Raw genomic sequence first — 21,595 nt, 5'->3', positions numbered from 1 at the left:
TCTGCAATTGTTGTGTATGTTTTAGGTACTGTTACTACCTGGTATTAACGTGTATTCAGAAGCATTGTGTGACCATTTGTGTTTGGATTTCATTAAGACCCTTTCCTCTTATTTCATCATTTTGGCAAGCTCATTGCGACATGCGATTACAGTTGAATTAATTAACTGACTCTGATATAAATAATTAATGAAGTTGTGCAGCTTATACCTACATGGAAAAGAGAGTCATTGCAAAGTATGCTGATGACAACTACTTTGATTATAATCTGTGTGTTTTTGGTAGAGTGAAGCATGAGTGGATTGTGTAATCCAAATACCTAAAGTGGCTAGTTAATGGAGTTTTGTTTATACGTTCACAAAGTTGGCCAGTAACATTGAAAAATGCAAGAAATTTATCATACTTGTAGTTCTTTAACATTGACCTCTATACAAATTTTGTTAAACTTTGTGTTTTTTTGTTCGTTCATTTTCTCCATTAAATTAAGAGTACTCTATACATTACCTGACAAAAGTATTGTTGCCTATCCAAGTTTTAGAAACAACAAATAATAACTTCTAGTCGATCATTTGGGATCAGAAGGGTTTTTATAGACCTTTTTCTTGGAACGCAAGATTACCCATTATGCTTTGCGTGTATGTGCAAGGAGAATGCAAAGAACTTCCGGTCGGCAGCTGATGCGTGTAAAAAGTCACATTTGGACAGCTTTAAAAACGATAGTTTTAATCTATTTTACCTGCTTTTATCCTGTTTGAACTAATACTGTTGTCCGTCAGCACCATCTCCTGGACTGATCATTTAAAGAAATGCAATCGAATAGGATGGAAATCAACTGCTGTGAGGCGTTTTCCCCACGTTGTCAGACGGCATCTTCTGCAGTTTAAATGAAGCCTTGTCATCGCTAAAGTCAACATTTTCTCTTTATTTCAAATATATAACCAGCCCAAACAAATGTAATTCACCAAAATGTTTGACACACACACGTAGCCTGTACTGTGCCACTGACGCACTGATTTAATACCTGTGACAAAGTGAAAATATAGGCGTGTCATTTCGAAATGACAGAAAAACACAAACCGTGGTAAAAACAACACATTAAATGAAACATAAACGGCTCGCGATGAGAATGAACAGCAAATCAGCCAGCAGAGTATCAATAACAGAGTTTTATTGGTCATTTTTGTAAATTGCACGACTTTCATACCTGTCAAGTTTCATGCCAGTACTCTGGTTTTTTTTCTCTCTCTCTCTCTCTCTCTCTCTCTCTCTCTCTCTCTCTCTCTCTCTCTCTCTCTCTCTCTCTCTCTCTCTCTCTCTCTCTCTCTCTCTCTCTCTCTCTCTCTCTCTCTCTCTCTCTCTCTCTCTCTCTCTCTCTCTCTCTCTCTCTCTCTCTCTCTCTCTCTCTCTCTCTCTCTCTCTCTCTCTCTCTCTCTCTCTCTCTCTCTGTGTGTGTGTGTGTGTGTGTGTGTGTGTGTTAAAGAGCCACTGAGCTAACAGCTGACAGGCCGGGAACGCACACACACACTGTATTTCTGACGGCAGACACGTGAACTAGGAGAATGTTTTTCTCGTATTTCCGACGCGCTTGAACCACATGTGACAGATTATAACGGCTTTAACAGACACATTTCTAAGTTGTGTGTCACAAAAACACTCTGTTATCCATTAAAAACGTTATTGAAACCCATTTTCGGAGCACAAATTACCAGTTGTACACGCTGTAAACGGAAGTTTTTTAGCATTCTACCGGAAGACGCTGGTCGCTATGGTGTCCTCCAGCAGCCATGAAAAAGGTCTATATGAAAGGCAAAGGCTCATCAAGTTAATCAAGATTCTTTGGATTCATCTTCAGTGCCTCGTCCTCATTCTTACCATATACATGCTCAATAATGTTCATGTCTAGTGACTAGGCTGAACAATCCTGGAGCACCTTGATCTTTGCTTTTAGGAACTTTGATGTGAAGTATGAGGAGCATTTAATTCTTCATTTGGAAGAATTTAAAATAATATGAGGCCAAAGAGACTGTATAACCTATGCAGAGATTCATATGATTAAGGCTGAAAAAAGAACACAGTGCTGCAGAAAAAGGCAACTGTAAGTGCCACTTACATTAGCTTTCTGAATGATTGTGTCTTGTAATACTTTTTATTTCTATGCTGGTGCTTCGTATGCTGTGCAGTTTCTCAATTAATGTTCACTAGTAGCTCCTGTTGTCCCGAAATAGACCCTACTCTAAAGTAGGAGCAAGTTTGGTTCCCCCAAATGTGTCTCTAATTAAATAGTTCCAGTAGTTGTAGGAACTAAGATAACATTCCTCCAGTGCAGAAGGCCTGATTAGCAGTACAGTGGTCAACATTTAAAATGGATCAAAATTGTCCTACAAGACAAGAATAGGTGGTGTTAATAGTTTTAGGACAACTTTAGTGAAATGTTATCATGCGCTTCAAATGTTAACGACTATAGATCAGATTTAGGCAATTACTTGAATGTGCCCTTTAAAAGTATTGGCTGTTATTTACTAAACAGATTCTTACAGCTGGAATGAATATGACATTGCAAAGCTTTAAGTGAACAGAATTGCCAGATTGATTTCACAAGGAAACAACTATTTTCTTTTTTAATTTTTATTGAAAAGTGACAAATTTATACGATTTTATTGCAAAAAGAGCTTCCCCAAAGCCCACCCCACTGTTGGGTTAGCAGTTTAATTGAATAACCACTATTAATCACCATAAACCAGCTAATTACCCACTAAATCAAAAAGTTACAAATTGCGAATTAAGCTGTAACTGCGTATAGCATTTCACTCTGAAACTTTAGTTTTTGCTTTAACTATGACCCGAGTCATTATAAATAATTGTATTTATATTTAGCTACCTTTTAGCAGTAAGTGTTCTAACTGATGTTACAAAGTTCATTTGATGAAAATGGCTACTGAAATAGCTTATCCTATTGAATATGTTTATTTTTATACAAAGAAAACAGGATAAAGTATATTGTGCTTTAAGTGCCCAGACAAGACATTTCATAAAATACTCTTAACGCATTTAGAGATCGCAATGGTTTCAGGGAGTGCTTTGTATTGTTTTTGTTTTTTTTTAAAGATGATTATATATTCTATGTTAAGCTGCTTTGACACAATCTACATTGTAAAAGTGCTATAGAAATAAAGGTGAAATGAATTTAATGATGAAAAGTTAGTCATGTATTTATGAAATATTTATACGATGCAAATGCTAAACTATATTGCCTGTGAAGTACAGTAGAACATTTGATGCTGACCTAAAATTGTATTTGAATTTAGCTGCTTTATAAACATGAATGGCAGGGAGGCACCGATATGAAGTTTTTGTCCGATACAATAACAAATAAAGATTTGGAGACCGATAGATTAGCCAATAAATGTAAATACACATTTTTCTGCATTGTTGCAAACACACAAGATTTCAACAGAGGCTCATTTTGAAAACTAGCCCTATATACATTTCTGGAGATTGCGAGTTATGTAGCCAGAAATACTTTACGTATAAATACGTATAGATATCTTCTTTAAAACAAACGCTTCAGGGCGGTATGATGCTGTTACTTTTCGTGCTTACCAGCTGACTGCCTACCTTCACATGGACAGCTTTCCTGCTGTTAGCAGTTTGACCAGTAGGTTGCCATGTACATTAGTGGACTTGAGACACAGAGAGGAGTTGACCATGATGACAGAGTTTGTGTCCGGCGAAGAATGGTTCCAGAAAGCGGGTAAGATGAAAACGGAAGCCAAAAAATAAAACGAGTGAATATCAGGGTGAGAATGTGGTAAAATCTGAAAACGTGGTAAAAATCAGGCAAGGATTGGATTGCTTTTAAAACAGTTGGTTGGTTTTAGGGAAGTGGGTGGGCGGGTCAATCTGTGCTTTTGAAAACGCTATTGGTTGGGTTTGGGGAAGGAGGAAGGTGGGTCAGTCGATTGGTCAGTCAGTCAGTGGACAGCGGCCTCTGGTGGATTTACCTGAGAACAGCAGATAAGAATGGCACTCGAGAGAGATATTTGAGATCTCAAAAAGCATACACAGTGGCCTCTGGTGGATTCGCAAAAACAAAAACTGCAAAAAACAATACAAAAAAAAACATAGCTCCTGGGACATATTTGGCAGTCTCCAGAAATGTATATAGCTGTACGTTTTCAGAATGAGCCTGGGTTGAGAGACTTTATATTAAAAGCTTAACTTCAGAGAAGTTTGAACTGATGTCTGAACTTTATTAATCAACTATTCTTTTCTATGCCAACAACTTTAATATCAATAAAATCTACTGCCTGCCAACCAAGTCACCGATTATTAACCAAATATCAAAGTAAAATAATAAAAAAGTGGCTGGCAGCTAACATGTGTAATAGTTCAACCAGCAGAAATAATACATAATTTATTAGCTTAACCTAAATCAACTCTGGGGTGGTGTTTTGAGTTTTAATTTGACCACAATTTTCTCTGTGTTTCAGCAATTCAAATATTCTTTGGTTTCAAATCTTATCTTATTTTCACTTATTTTGTTATGGACCGATAATGATAACATAAAATAACTGAATTTATCGGCTGATATTGATATCTGGTTGCAGAAATACTGTGCATTCCTAATGAATGTCCTAGCTGTTAAGAAGCTGTCTTGCACATGGTTTGAAGCTTTGCTTTGAGATTTGATCCAGGACTGATGAAACGGCAGGAGTGACTTTATCACAGCAGGAGTGACGGCAACAGTTGGAGCCTCGGGCATAAATTTGCTCTTCTCAAGGAGTCTGTAACAGATCGGTGTGTGGTTTTCCCATCTTGTTTTCTTCTTTGGAAACATGTGTTGGCCTGATGTCACTGCACCTGAGCTGATGTTTGTCACGCGGATGACTTGTCATGCTGAGGGGAAGATGTGTCTGGACGAGTCCCAGGGAGTGACATCACGTACGCCCATTCATGCAAAGAAGATGTGTGGGAGATTGTTAGCCAGATGGACGCAGCAGAGTCACCTGCAGTGACGAGACTCTGATTTGTTAGATTATTTGTCACGCATCCAGATTCTTATGACAGATAACACAGGGAAAGCATTCTGTTTTATGAAGCTGCTGTCTGCTTTCACAAAGACAGATGCTCAGGTGTTGTATTAATTAGCAATAGGGTAAAATGGTTGTCTTTAGGTGTGTGTGTGTGTGTGTGTGTGTGTCATCCATACACACTCATACACTACGGACAATTTAGCCTACCCAATTCACCTGTACCGCATGTCTTTGGACTGTCAGGGAAACCGGAACACCTGGAGGAAACCCACGCAAATGCTGGGGGAACATGCAAACTCCACACAGAAAGACCAACTGACCCAGCAGAGGCTCGAACCAGCGACCTTCTTGCTGTGAGGCGACAGCACTACCTACTGCGCCACTGCGTCACCCCTATTGTTATAATTGTTGTCAAAATTGACCTATTAGTGTTGTTGTTGTGATTTATATTATTATTTTAAATTATTATTATTATTTTTTTACATTTTTGGAGAATGTCCTGACAGCATTATAAAAAGACATATTTGAATGGACAACCCAGATGATAAACTTTACATGACGAACCCCTTTTTGCTCTAGATTTGTCTTCAGTCTTGCTCTCTGGTTAGTTCTGCCCCTTGTCTGTGAGTCTGGTCCATCTGTCCCGCTTCAGCGCCAGATCAGCCGAACATTCTATTTTTCTTCATTTACTGTCCCTGCCGTCCACAGTCTAAATGTCTCTGGCTCTCTAATGTAATTACACACTGGAATTCTGGGCACGAGGATGTGCTGGATGCTGATTAAGCACAAGAGGACTGACAAGCAGATCTTTCATAAACCCTTACTTAGCAGAACATCTGCAGGCGAGCCGCTCTGCTGCTGAAGTTGGCATTTGTCACACCTCCTGCTCCTGCAACACGTTTGAGTTTGCTGCCCTCTAGTGTGTGGACACGTAAACTGCACCTTCTGTTTTTTATCGTTTAGAAGTTTAAAGTTAATGAGAAATCCAAATTTATGTTTATTCTACTAGAGCACATTCCCATGCTTAAGGTGAACAATGAATCAGGGCAAGTTAATCTTCTCAAAAAACGTTTGTTTTGGTAATCTTCAATCAAAGTCTGATTTGCTTCTGCGTTTGGATTGATGTTGATTGACAGCTTCAGACACAATATTCTTAACTTTTTCTTACTTTTTTATTCCAAGAAACTGCATAATATTATAAAGAATACAGTAAAATAGATCGTTTTTTTTTTTTTTACACAATATCCACATTAGACAAACAGGATAAAGAACAAAACCAGAAAATTAAATGCATAAAATAATAATAATAATAATGCAATAAAAGAATAGTACCAGAATTTTTTTTTTTAATTCAAGTAGCATGAAAGATCACATCATATTTTCTTAATATCAATTCATATAGATGAGTTAATTAATGTTCTATTTTACATAATAAGTCTATAAGAATTCAATTTTTTTGTTTAAGAAACCTGGTTGTGAAAGTAAAATTTCACCGCAAGTGTAAGAAAGTTCGGTAATGCTTTATTTTGATGTTTCATTTGAGTATTAGTATACTGTGTGCTTAATATCTGTTTATACTGCTCCTTTAACAGACATTTAACTGACTATAAAAAACTGCAAGTACATGTCAACTTACACTAACCCTAACCCTAACTAATGAGAATTAGTTGGCATGTAATATAAATTCAACAAACAGGCCATCGAAATAAAGTGTGACCGAAAGTTCACAGTAGCTTCTAACGACTTGTTTTGGTTTTTAAAATAACAAGTAACATCCTTAAGGTGTAAATTACCACTCATAATAACCTTGCAAAAGCAATATGAACTTAAATCATTGAATCATCTATTGATGCATTTTCAATGGAAAAAAAGCAAACAAACAAGTGACAAACGTCTTCACACTCATAACAAGGCCTCTCTTACTGTTAGTATGCAATAATGCACAAAAATAAAGGCCCCCCTCCCCTACTCGATATTCTATTTCAGATGGAAGTACATCAATATAATAAAAGTCTCCGTAACTTCCAGTTCACACATTTGAAATATTCAGAATAAAGTAACTTTAATAATAAAGTACTTTTTTTGTCATATATAAAAGGCTGGATGAGTCCCAAAGGCCATCTTGCTGACATACGAGAACATCTGTTTTCCAAATATGCTCCTGTTTTATACTGCCTGTTGGTTTTGAAAGAGGAGATGGTGAAATTGAAAGCTCATTGCAACTTATGCCATTTATAAAGATCTTATCTACATACAAATTGATTCATAATTCACATTTAGATTTTAGATTAAACTAATTATTTTTAAAAGAAAGGCGTTTAGGACATTTCGAGTATTTCACTCATCCTTGAATGAGTATTTAGACCTCACTCATCACCTCCTTAAACTAAATACAATTATGATGTAATTAATTTAATTTATCATATTTTTTTGTTAGTATTTATTTTTAGTGTTTACTATAGTATATAAATAGTATTTATTAGTATTTTGTACCATAGTATTACACATGTATTTTATATTGTAGTGTTTTAGTAATATTATAGTGAGATTTAGTACACTACCAAACGTTGTCGTAATGATGGCATTGTCATTGCCACAGCATATTTCTGGATGATGTTAAAGTCTTGACCGTCACTGATGATCAGTTTATATGTGTCCTTTTCAATTCATCTTTTATCTTTGTTTCCACAGCGCTTTCTACAAATTTACAGTGTAGATTGTGTTAGAAAGCGACACGGTGGCTTAGTGGTTTACACTGTCGCCACCACGGCAAGAAGGCCGCTGGTTCGAGTCTCTGCTGGAACAGTTGGCATTTCTGTGTGGAGTTTGCATGTTCTCCCTGTGTTCGTGTGTTTCCTCTGGGTGCTCCGGTTTCCCTCACAGTCTAAAGACAAGACATCGAATAATCTAAATTGTATGTGTGTGAATAAGTGTGTATAGATGTTTCCCAGTACTGGGTTGCAGCTGGAAGGGCATCCGCTGAGTAAAACATATGCTGGATAAGTTGGCGGTTCATTCTGCTGTGGTGACCCCTAGTGAATAAAGGTTGAATGATTGTGCTAGAGCCGCTTAACATAGATGAAGTTCTGGAAAATTAAAACTGCTTCAGTTTAGTTGTTACAGTTGAAGTTAGTTCAGTTCCGTGTAATAATGTAAATGTGTGATGAAAGCCAAAACAGTGAAGAGCACCTATGCGCAGCTCCATTAGTCCTGATGTCCATGATTTAAAGTGTTCATTTCTGCAACAACAACAAAAAATAGCATTAGTGTACACCAGAGATGTCAAACTCAATTCCTGGAGGGCCGCAGCCCTGCACAGTTTGGTTCCAACCCTGCTTCAACACACTTACTGGTAGGTTTCAAACAAACCTGAAGGACTCAATTAGTTTGATCAGGTGTGTTTAATTAGGACTGGAACTAAACTGTGCAGGTCTGCGGCCCTCCAGGAACTGAGTTTGACATCCCTGGTGTACACTGAAGCAAAATGAAGAAATCACTTGAAAGTTACAATCAGTTTTCTAAACTTGTAGGTCCACTGCAAAATAATTAAAGTTGAATTAACTTAACATTTTATAGCGACTGGCTGCAAAGAAAATTTGTGCTAAATCATTTTTTAAAGTTGACTGTAAAGGCGTGTTTAAGTCAAGTATTCTTTACTGAGTAATTTGGCACAACTTCAAACACTGAAGCTTAATAAACTCAAAATTTCTTTGTAGTCAATTGCTTTAAAATTTTAAGTTAACTCAACTTTTTATTTTTTACAGTGGTAAACGTTTAAAGAAATCCAAATTCAAAGTCTCCTTAACTGATTTTTTTACTTTCATTGAACAAACAGTTCTAAACATGCAGTTAAATCGTTTTTATGAGTAAATTCAACTCTGAGGTCAAAAATATGTCCATCTAACTTACAATTTTAGACTGAGTTAACAATTTGTTAGTTGGATTTCTTTTTACAGTGTATATGTTTTGAGTGAAATGTTCATCTGTGCTTTATTTTACTTCTAAAGTACTGATACAGTGTCTTCAAAATGTACAATATGAAAATATAATTGAGAATACATTGACAGTGACAGTGGGGCACTACAAAAAATATTTTTTTCAAAACTTCAATTTTGGAAAATATGAGAAATATACCTGTTTTACACAAACACTCACACACACCTGTTCCTATATCCTCGTAGGGACTTGATGTATCTGCACAGTAAAAAAAATCTGTATATTTACGGTTTATTAAAATAACTTAAAATAACTGCCCTTAAATCACAGAAATTTTCTGTAAATTAACAGAGGTTGAATTACAGAAATTTACCAGAAATGTCTGTAATTTAATATCTGTTGTTTTACGGTTAATTTCTGTAATTTAACAGTCGTTATTTTATGTTAATAAACTGTAAAATTGTGGATTTTTTTTACGGTACTATACAAACTGTATATTTTCAAAATACTTCATTCTTGGTAATTTATTAGCAAGTTTACTAGGGCTGCACAATATATCGTTTCTGCATCGATATCTCAGTGTTCGAATCTGCACATCGCAGGATCTGCAGATTGTTGGGATTATAATCAACCAGGAAACACAATTTAGAAGACGTGATTTGCAGAATCATTGTGAAGTTTAACTATAATCTAATAGTGTGAAGGATTGTACTTACTTGGATGTGTTTTAAGGCCTGTGACTATAGGATTTAAAGTTGTACCATTTTGGCACAATAAATAATAAAGTTTGCCGCTTTCACAAAATTAATTGTGTATATATATTTATACAATAAAGACTATTTTTTCATTTGATTATTTATGTACCTCAGTACTTTTAGACTTCACCATAAACCATATTTAGATCATATTTATCTTTGTTCTATTTTTTTGTATATTAAATCTGTGCTTTATTTTTATTTTGGATATTTATGGCTATTTTTTTTAGCTTTTATGCAGATACACTCCCCTATAAAATCATCCCAATCAATGTAAAACTATGAATTTTCTACAAATGTTTACCTAAATCATATAGTGAAATTATATTCTCGCAACAACAAATGAAACATCGCACTGTAAGTTTTATTTTTTCAATATCATGCAGCCCTAATATTTACTCTTAGAGACCTAAATTTTAGTCCCCATGAGTCAGTGTGTGTTCAGGTGTACACACACACACTCTCTTTCAGTGAACATACAAAAAACAGTGACCATCCAAAGTCAGAATTAGCTTTGTCTGTGTTGTTCTGCTACGAGAGTTACATTCACACGTTGCCCTCTTCTCTGCTGTGTCCTCAGGCAGCTGCAGGAGCTCCAGCGTCAGAAGGAGAAAGAGCAGGAGCGACTGGATCGAGAACGACAGGAACGAGAACGTCAGGAGCGAGAGATGCTGGAACGGGAGCGCACCGAGAGGGAACGGCAGGATCGGGAAAGGCAGGATCGGGAACGGCAGGAACGGGAGCGTCTGGAGAGGGAACGCACCGAGCAGGAGCGTCTGGATCGTGAACGTCAGGAGCAGGAGCTGCTGGAGAGGGAACGGCAGGAACGGGAGCTGATGGAGAGAGAGAGAGCCGAGAGAGAAAAGCAGGAGCGAGAGCAGCAAGAGCAGCTGGACAGAGAGCAGATGGACTGGGAGAGAGGGAGACGCATCTCCAACGCCGGTGAGCATCTTGATCTGTTTCAGAGTATTTGCATTGATAGAAGTGACAGATAGGATGTAGACGGGATGGAATGGAGATGATAAGAAATGAATGGGGGTTTTTTAACACACACTAACCATGTAAGTGGCTTTTTGGCTGTTGTAGAATATGCTTAGCATCGTAGTGCTTGTGAGAGCTGTATTTATTTATATTTATATATGATGGTGTGGGTTTTATTACGTTGAAACTGTGTTTTAAATAGTGGATTTGGACTGGTGATGCTCAATATTAAAAAGTTCAGATTTGAAAGCTTAACTGGGTTTATTAGGTTACCTAGGCAGGTTAGGGTAATAAGGTAAGTTATTGTATAACGATGGTTTGTGCTGTAGAATATACAAAAAAAAAAAAAAAAAATAGCTTAAATGGGCTAATAATTTTGACCTTAAAATGTTTTTTTTTTATTAAAAATTTCTCTTTCTGCAGAAGAAAAAATATTATCAGACATGCTGTCTGATTTCCTTGCTCTGTTAAACATCATTTGGAAAATATTTATGAAAAACTTAAAATATTGTCATATAGAGCTGCTGCATTATTTTTGTTGATGAAAATGAAAATAACATGTTTTCTTTTGTTGTGACTCACAATCAGGGTTAACCTAATATTAATTAGTATAGATGTTAACTCTTTTGAAGTTAAAACATAAATATTGTGTCATCTAAAAATAAATATAATAACATGCCATGAAAGAAACATGAAAACTCTTTGTTTATGTTAGAAATACTTAAACATTTTTATTTCAAAGGCAGAAGAAATATAATCATTAGTTTACAAAATAAAACAAGTTGAAAACGACTGATGAAATTCTTGATAAAATTAAAACATCATTGATTGATTGATTTATTTATTTAAAAAAATAAATTAACAAAGAGGCACATTTAAGACATGTTTGTTCATTTTTAGACATCAAAATACTGTTGTTTTAACTTGAAATGTTTCTTAAACCCATATCTAAGAGTACTTCGGTACTACTAAATAGTATCCTGTGAAATTAAGAAACTGGTCTCCTTTTCCATAGCTGTATATTATAAATAATTATTAAGCACACTATGAGAGGTTTGGTTTGTTTAAAAGAAAAGTAATTGAAAAAGGTTTGAAAAAGGTATGTTGTTTTATATCAGGGGTCACCGGACGTGTTCCTGGAGGGCCAGTGTCCTGCAGATTTTAGCTCCAATTCTAATCAAACACACCTGAACAAGCTAATCAAGGTCTTACTAGGTATACTTGAAACACCCAGGCAGGTGTGTTGAGGCAGGTTGGAGGTAAACCCTGCTCGGACACTGGCCCTCCAGGACCGAGATTGGTGACCCCTGTTCTATATTATAGAAAAGCAGTGATCAAGAAAGTTTTAATAATGCTTCAAATATTACATAATCTAGAGCTTACTCTGAGTTAGAAAAATGAATCGAATTATGATTTTAAAATAAATGATTATAAAGTAAATGCTTGAAACTAAATTACAATATTATCTGACACCAATAAAATAAAATAAAAAGACTATTACAATCTGTGATGTAGACATAAATACCCGTGTGCTTAATATTTTGCATCTTTAGTTTTTTTTTTTAGTACACTGTAAAACCCAACCGCCAACTTTATCAAATTAAATGAGTGTAGTTAATTCTGCTGAGTTGAAAAGAGTTTTGAACTCGGTGTTGTAGGTAATGAGTTAAATTAATACCTCATTACTTCAACTTAAATGGAGTAATTACACAGTACTCATATAGATTAGTTTTTAAACTCAAATGGTTTGTTGTAATTGGTTTCCTCAAACGGTTTGAGTTGCCTTAACTCATTGGGTTTTACTGTGCTCATTTACTCAAATGGATTAAGTTCACAGTACTCATTAGGATCAGTTTTTGAACTTAAAGAGTTTGTTGCGATTGGTTTCCTCAAATGGTTTAAGTTACCTTAACTTATTGGGTTTTACAGTGTATGTTCAGTACTTGGCTTCGTGAGCTATTATTTGAGATGGAAGGGATGCGATCTCCTTGTGTCTTAATATACCAATAGGTGATCCTCTCCTGACGTTTCCATCTGTCAGCGTGTTGGAAGAGTCTGAATCAACAGCTTGAAAGATGACGAACTCAGGGCGAGTGACACAGACTTAACCACATGTCTCTCACGCTGTCCTGTATGCAGCTAACAGGCATTCTGGGTCACCTGCCAGAACTCAGGTTAGGGAGTGTCACTCGGAAGGGGCGGTGTTGAAATTTTAGTTGTAGGTAGTAATAAGAGGTTATGCATCTTTGCCAGTCATCAGCGCTTTTGTTTTTATAACCTGTTTTGTTCAGTGAGGGGAAAATGACTTTTTTTTTTCATACACTGTACAAAAATTCCTATTCTTATTGCTTATTTTTTGTTGAATCAAATGAACTTCTCTAGTCATCTCAACTTACATCATTCAATCTGACTACAAATAAATATTAAGTTAAACTTTGTATATCTTGAAAAATTTTGTGGAAACCTGATTAACTTATTAAAGTTATAGGATAAGTTAAATATATATCTTTTTTGTCATTATTTATTTTTCAGTGTAGGGATTAGGTTTAATTGTCAAAAGTGTATGTTTTATATCAGAATGTAGCCAATGCTTATCATTAATAACCCACTTGATTACTAACAGAAAAGGAACGATATTTGATTATTTTGCTTTAGAAGCACATGCTCATGTCAACCGTTCATAGTAAGACCTTGTTGTAAGATAAACTTTGATTTACTGCCAAATTACAGGCTGTAACGCACTCAAAATCTTCACATTATATTTCATACGTTTCTCAGAACAACGTGGAGTACAAAAATACACATTTTTCTTCTAGATGTGGGGGATGGGGTTGTTTATTTCAGGGCAGTATGGGAGCCCTCAGGCTTTGATGGACATAATTGTTATTTCAAGTGTTAAACATTTGTGCAGTTTAGCAGGGAAGCACATTTTCCATGTGTTACCGTTGAATTAAATACTGTTTTATACTACTATTAAACAGTAGGGATGCATTGCTTTTTGTATAGAGAAAGATGCATTATTCTGTACTACACTGTAAAATGTAACAGTCAATTCTATCAAAGGAAATGTGTAGTTAACTCAAAATTGACAAATTGTGTTGAAGGTAATGAGTTAATTAAATACCTCTTTACTTCAACTTAAATGGAGGAAGTTCACAGTACTCGTATAGATTCTTTTTTTTTTTACTTAAATGGTTTGTTGCAATCGGTTTACTCAAACGGTTTGGGTTGCCTTATTGGGTTTTACTGTGCTCAAATTGCTTCATTTATTCAAATAGCTTCGTTAACAGACTCATTGGGATTAGTTTTTGAACTTAAAGGGTTTGTTGCAATCGGTTTCCTCAAATGGTTTGAGTTACCTTAACTTTTTGGCTTTTACAGTGAAAAGTAATTGTGTAGCAATTGGCATCTTACACCTGGTAATAAAGGCACAGTATGTACAATTTTTCCATGAACATTTTAAAAACTACTAAAACAGTGTTATATATTTTGTGACGTTTGTACTTTCTTTATCACAAACATTGTAAAGTGTTTAAATCCAGAAAATAAAAAAAATTGATTAGTACCATGGGCTGTGTCACAATGGTAATGCCACCCTCACATTCTGGTTAGATTTTATAGAAAACAAGGAAACATCAAAGATGCTTTAATAGAAAAAGTATTCTGCAAAGTATATTTGTACAAAAATACAATTCTCTGCTTCTCTCTCTAAATTGATTTATACAGAACTGTTGAGTATATGTACAATATTTTAAGGCAAGTAAGTAACTGTAATCAAATGACCTAAAAATGAAGTACAATCCCGTACTTTGCTTTTTCAGTGGATAAGTACATTAATTAACTAATCACAAAAAAAAAAAAAAACGAATCCCTTACTATACTTTTTCAGTGAAGTAGTTTAATTACAGTAACTAATTACACCTAAAACTAAAAGCAAACACACAGCTTTCAGTGTAATTGAGCTGCAGAGGGAGTACAAGCAAAAGCTGTTACCTGGTGTTAAAACAGATCGATCTATCTATCTATCTATCTATCTATCTATCTATCTATCTATCTATCTATCTATCTATCTATCTATCTATCTATCTATCTATCTATCTATCTATCTATCTATCTATCTATCTATCTATCCATCTATCCATCTATCCATCCATCCATCCAATATATATATATATATATATATATATATATATATATATATATATATATATATATATATATATATATATATATATATATATATATATATATATATATATATATATATAATAATTATTATTATCTATCTCTATATTATTCTAGGTGTAAATAGTTGCAGTTACAAAATAGATTTCAAATACAGTTTTGTCCTTTGTTCTCCCAAAACATTACCAGGAAGCCAAGAATTGTTTTTTTTGTTCCCTGAAATAATAAATAGTTTCACTAGCTATGTTTCCATTCAAAGATGCAAATTAAATTTATGCGCTAAACTGGAATATCGCATGTAAGACATGCGAAATAAAGCAACGTTTCCATCAAAATCGTCACTTCCTGATGAACTGATGCCTAATATCAACAGTAAAATTGGAATATGTTGCTGTAGGAGAAGCTGTGTGTACCTTTTCTTCATTTAGTAATTGACTTGTGCTTCAGAAGTATGCCAACACACAATGAATGCGTGGTGCCGATTGAAGGCGTCAGATGCTGAGCACAGACGCTCTTGACAATTCTGGAGTTAATGAATTATATAATACTGAAATGGTTAAGGCATTTTAAAATGACTAAAATAACATTTCAGATGTTTTACAGTGTGCTCAGCCTGCTGGTTTATACATTCACATCTCTTAAAACAAAATCACATGACTTTTTTTTAAAAGCGCATACTGGAATTTGTTCATTAAAAGTATTTCCATCGTAGTTCATGCGCATCTTTTCTTATCAAATAAAAAGTTTATCCTACTTTTGCATCTTGGCGTTTCCATCTACCGTTTTTCTATGTACATATCCAAAATGTGCATTAAAATAGGTAGATGGAAACATAGCTAGTAACATTTGTAGATATCATTGTACAGCTAGTGTGCACTTGGTGTTTTTTTCAGTGCTTAATGTTTTATTCTGGCCACTGAATTGAGACCGGATTGACTTTTCAGTCTGGAATGAAATCTTCCTGAATGGCAGTTGTATTTTTAGCAGGTCTACATCTAGACTCTGTGACATTTCTAAGCCATGTCTTGGAAAATTGAGTTTTTTGGTGGGATTATAAAATAATAACCTAAGGTCCTTCTCTTTGCATGCAACAAAATCTCTCTTCTTTTACTGTATGTGCCTATTTTAAATAGAAAGTGCAAATGAATTATTGTAGGCTTTCTTTTTTACTTCACAATATGATGTGCCAATAATTTCCAGACCAAATAATTAATTTCAGTACATGATTGGATTTTGGATTTGTTAAAATATTTTTAAAGGCAAGTGGTTGCAAACAATTTATATGGGCTGAATTTAAACATGCAAATTACATTAAGTAGCGTTCAACTTCATTTTATTGTTTAAATTCAGCCCGAATAAATTGTTTGCAACCACTTACCTTAAAAAAATGCGTAAAACCAATTAATAATTTTTTTCAATGTATTAATTAAGTGTAATTGTGTATCTGTAGTTGATTTAATAAAGCTGGATCCGACTTTACGAAGCACAGCCTTGTGCTTTAGGAGTGTAAGAATTTCATTAAGTCATTTGGCGAACATACTGCATTGCATCATGGGTCATGTGTTGTGCTTGTCGAAGCTAATAGCGTGGAAGGATATAACGCAAGTGAAGTGGAAGCTAGCAATGTACAAATGAGGTATATTATTTAAAACAAGGGATAAACAGAAATCAGCTGTTGTTAAGTCATGGAGCGTGAGTAAAGGGAAAGTGTTAATAAGGAGATGACCTGAATGTAGGGCATGATAATGTGTGTTTGCCTGTGTGTTGACGTGTGTTTTGAAGAGGGGGGCGTGGTGGGCTTCACGCAGCAGGAGGGCAGCTGTGTCTGCAGGCTGCTTATGAAAACCACTAGAGCAGAACGATTTGGCCAACATATGGCAGGCAGTGAGGGTTATAATGCAGTGTCACCGTACACCAAAACATGAATTTACATCTACTTCATTTAGAAACAGGCCTACATTTATTCTTGTGGTGTAATGGATTACAAATCTCATGGTTCGGAAAACATTATAGTTTTTTTTTTGTCACGGATCAGACCATTTTTCGGATCAGCCAAGAAGAAGAGATGAAAAATGTCATTTGCTTTCAACTTATGATAAAAACAGTACTGCAAGACACTTTTGGTTTTAACAAACAGAACTTAAAACAAGTAATAATTAGCTGAATAAAAATAAATTGTAAAGTATTCAAGTGAAATATAAAGTGCTGTGAAAAATACACTGTTACTACTACTGTTGCAGACAACGCTAAATGTAGAAATCTAACAATTAAAATTTGTACAGGCCATATTTATTTTTAGTCTCATTTTATTCACTCATAAAACTTCATGTTTCTTTGCTAGATCTGAAGAATTATTCAGTGGGAAATTTTTGATGACTGGTTGTGGACATCCTATTGGTTAAATAATGGAATTGCTGCCAACAACCTTAATTTTGAGGGTTGTTAATTCATATGACAGTGGTTTTAATCTTTACCATAAACATCAGGGGTTAATTCTAAACTATAAACTGTTATCCCAGTACCTATTTGTTATTTGATTGTTTGTAACTTCATTTTTGCATGCTAAACAAGTAGTGACAAGAAAAAAACCTTTAATGAAACCCACCACATCCCCAATAACCCACCACAACTTCTTCCGTCATCCTTATATTTTACAGGAAAATCTAAATGCTTTCATACATGTGATTTGAATGATGCGAGAGGCAATCTCTCTGTGATCGTTACAAATTTAGGATTGATCTACATGTATAAAATGTATTAATTCATGGGTCACCATTAATTTATTCCAACATACAGTGCCTTTGTACAAGCAGATAAAAAGACATGTATGTTGTATGGACATGGAGTCTTGCACTCAAATGTTTTCCCTTCTATAACATCTGTATTTTATACTTGCATTTAACAAGGATGCATTACATCAAACGAGACCAATTTTACAACCAGTTTCTTTTTCGAATACAAATTTCTATTTGTTCTAAAAATGTAGTGTGGTTTGCCCAATAATATGAAACAGATCATCTGTTTTCAACATTATTAATAATGATAATAATAACAGTAACAATATAATATAACAATATAATATAATAACAATATAATATTTTTTTCACAACAATTCCACATATTACATTGATTTCAAAACGCATAAAACTGAAAATGTAGTAAAACTCACCAAATTACATGTTAAAATATATTAAAATATATAACTTTAATTTAAAAAATGTAGTAATATTTTCAGCTTTAAGAGACCCATCTAAAGAATTTTATTTAAAGTTTTGTTTTAGATGTGATTTTTTTGGTATTATATATATTATCGGTGTAGTTTATTCCTGTGAATTTGTAGTTGTAACTTACCAGTGATGATATTTTAGTTGGAAATTATATTCATATATTATATTATTATATTACATATTAATATTTGTAATGAGTAAGTCCACACGGAATCTGGGCGCACAGAAATCCGCAGATCTTTAGCCCATAATTGAGTCTATCGATTTACTTGTGTAAGCTGCTCTTACCATGAAACTTATTTTGTTGGAATGTGCAAGTTTGAATACCATTAGACAAAATTCTTTATAAGGAGAGTACTTTGATAGACATTTTTGAAAAGGTACCACCAGATAGAATCTTGCATTATTTATCAAAAGATTTAACTGAAAAATCATATTTAACTTTAAATATATTTTTGTGTGAAATGTATTTATTTCTATCCTATATATTTGTCTAAGTAACTTTTTATTGTAACACGAATTTGTTTTTGTCATGTAATATTGTTATGTATATCCATTTGCCAGGAAATAGCCATAAGCTGCTGATGTGGCAATAAATAATAAATAAATAAATAAATAAATTTACTCGTGTAAATGTGTGCATATTTATATTTAATAATAATGTGTACTATTATTATAATAATAGTAATCCTAAAAATGTTAATTTAATTTATTTACAATACAATTTGTAAAAATTAATTAAATTTTTTATTAAATATAGTATATGAGAGACTTGTTTTGTTTACCAATTAAATGGATCTAATTGGATTTGCATTGTAAACATTACATAAAAGTTAAAATGTCTTATTTTTTATTTCATGCATGTGTTAAGTTTTTAGTTATGATAATCCTAAAATAATTCCGCATAGATAGATTTCTTACAAAATTCTCAGCAGGAATAGCAACAAATGTCTGCAGATTCTGTCTGGCCCTGGTAATGAGTTAAGTTTGTTAGTTGATATCTTATTTCACTTTTAAAGACATTTGTTTTTAGAAAGTGTAAAAGGGAACAAATGAGTTTTCATTAGAAAAACATATTACCAAGCATATTTCTTGGCATGCGGAGAGTGGATGACTAGCCTTTAGCATATGTGTGGTGATGCTAACCTCACGTGACAAGTGCATCCAGGAGTAACAATAACCATTGGGTTCCATCTCTTGAAAGTACTACATGCTAAACATGATGTTTGTGTAATGTTTTGCCCACATGTTGGAGTTGATCCATCATTTTCAATTCATGATGTTGTTTACAGCTAACCGATTGTACTAATTCTAGTGTGTTCCCTGTTTATAGATAGAAATAAGAACATATGATGGACTTGTAGGTCTCTGCTAGTTTTCTTGCTTCATTTGCCCCCTTTCTCTCTTCTGTCTCCTTTCCCCCTTTTTCTCTCTTTGTCTTGTGTTCTTTCCCTTTGCACGGTTGCTGCTTCCTCCCTCCTGTCCTGTCCCGTCCTCAGCATTTGAAAGCACCCTCTACACTCCTCCACCTCCCGAATACAACAAGACCACCTCTTCCTCACCTGTATCTCCTTCCACACCCAGCTATCCTCCGCCGGCGCCATTGCCTTCAACAGCTACTCCCCCAACCCCGCCCCTGCGTCACTCTGCCTCTAGATTCGCCACATCCCTAGGCTCGGCCTTCCATCCAGTCCTGCCTCATTACGCTACAGTTCCTCGCAGACAACCTGCCCTGCCCACTCCACCTCCTCCTGCCCCAGCTCCACCTCCACCCTCCAAATCTGTAATCTGGACGGCTAACAACTTTACACCTCTACCACCCTCTCCTCCAGTCATGATTAGTAGTCCCCCGGGCAAGGCCACGGGCCCTCGTCCCATGATCGCAATCCCTGCCCCTAGTCCGCTCTCCCAGAAACCACCTTCGCCCATCTCTGCACCCAACGGGCCCCCCACCTCTCTTCACTTCCACACCTCATCCCCTGTATCTGGTCAGCCGTTTTCTTCGCCACCGACACCACCCCCTCCACCCCCTTTGTACTCCCCCTCGCCCACCTTGCCCCACCTCGCTCCCCATGTGTCTTGTCCCTCACCCCAGCCTGCTGTTCTCCCTTCTCCTTCCACAGCCTTCCCCGCCTCTGCTGAGCACTCTGTAAACTCTGGTTTGGGAGACTCCTGCTTCTCTGCTCCAGAGCCACCCACTCATCCTGCTGACTTCCCCAGCCAGCCGGGTAAGGCCTCTTCTGTGTCGCTCAGCCTCCACTAACCCGCTAATGGGGGTTCAAGGAGGGGGCCTGCCATGTTGAGCTGGCTTGCTTTTCTGGCTGCAGTTGGCATAGCTTTATTTAGCTCAAAATGAAAGTCCTCAGGAAAATGTTTTTGCTTGTTTGTTGGGATGCCATGGTTCCATCAATTTGATGGATGCTTGTTTGTGTGGTCCATAATTGTGTGAAACAGCATGGCATGAAAACACATTCCCACTCTCTCTTGTGAAACTTTGATTTGAGTCTCATTGATTGCAAAGCTGTGATGTCATCTCTTTGTTTTTCTGCAGTTTATCAACACCATCCCATACTTATTGTTGGTTATGGTAGAGAAGGTCTAGATCTGGGATGCCCAGTCCTATTCATGGAGATCTGCAGTACCTCTTTGCAGAGTACATATCCAACCTTGCCCCAATATATACCACAACCAGCTAATGAAGTTCTTTAGGAAGTCTTAACAATTAGGCTCCATGTCCAAGTATGCCTGTACTTCTGTACTATGTATTGTAAGTTAAAACATTATGCAATTCCAGCAGAGTCCCAGTCCACCGTCCCTGTGACCAAACTCTGCAGTTTGAATGGTGGATGTAGCAAGTCTGAAATGTCCTTTTGGCAAGTCAAATTTGAAATCTGTTGTAGTACCTGCTACATGGTATGCAAAAAACTTGACCAGTCCTGAGATTGATTAGCTGGTGTGTTTTATCAGGGAATGGGCACCCCACCTAGATGGCAACATGTACAAGTGAACTGTCACTGCACAGTAAGCTTTACATGATCTAAAACTTTCTGTTCCACATCCTCTTTTTACCTTTTCTTGACTTTTACACATTTGTATCAAACACCCTCAATTTAAAAAGCAACACTGAAACAAAATGAAAGTGATCAAAATGATCTTTAGCCAGGTTTGTTTCATGTGGCATACTGCAAAAAGTATCATATAAGGTCAGATCAGTCCAATGAAGTCATAAGATAAACTCTTCTTCGGTTGAAGAGTCAACGCTTTTATTTATAAAAGATGTTTTAGACTTCACACGGCATATGCATGATGCAGCTTGATGCCGAGCTAAATTCTGCACACTAATAAGATTAATTTGAGTGTGTTTGGCGGGCATGCATATCGCATAGACTGCAAAAATCTTCTGCTTTTTTATCCAAATTAAAAAAACAGTCAAGCTGAAACTTTCCTAAATTCAAGCATTTTACCTACAATGCATAGTGG

The 21,595-nt window shown here is 35.6% G+C and overlaps 1 protein-coding gene and 1 long non-coding RNA gene across 36 annotated transcripts in view; one reads left to right on the top strand and one right to left on the bottom strand.

Moving 5' to 3' along the window:
- Positions 1-21,595, bottom strand: part of LOC147839397 (uncharacterized) — a 765,501-nt gene that overhangs the window by 350,018 nt on the left and 393,888 nt on the right. The gene's annotated exons all lie outside the window — the stretch shown is intronic.
- Positions 1-21,595, top strand: part of enah (ENAH actin regulator) — a 200,018-nt gene that overhangs the window by 160,396 nt on the left and 18,027 nt on the right. For 12 of the 35 annotated variants that reach the window (XM_087296704.1, XM_087296702.1, XM_087296708.1 and 9 more), the window contains 2 exon segments: positions 10,303-10,664; positions 19,615-20,343. In XM_087296704.1, coding sequence (XP_087152830.1) covers positions 10,303-10,664; positions 19,615-20,343 — 1,091 coding nt within the window. 35 annotated transcript variants of the gene reach the window in all.

The sequence above is a fragment of the Danio rerio genome, chromosome 20 (genome assembly GCF_052040795.2).
Source record: "Danio rerio strain M-AB ecotype USA chromosome 20, GRCz13ab, whole genome shotgun sequence".
Classification (NCBI taxonomy): Eukaryota; Metazoa; Chordata; class Actinopteri; order Cypriniformes; family Danionidae; genus Danio; species Danio rerio.
Note: the sequence above shows the minus strand (reverse complement) of the source record. Positions and strands in the feature narration are given on the sequence as shown.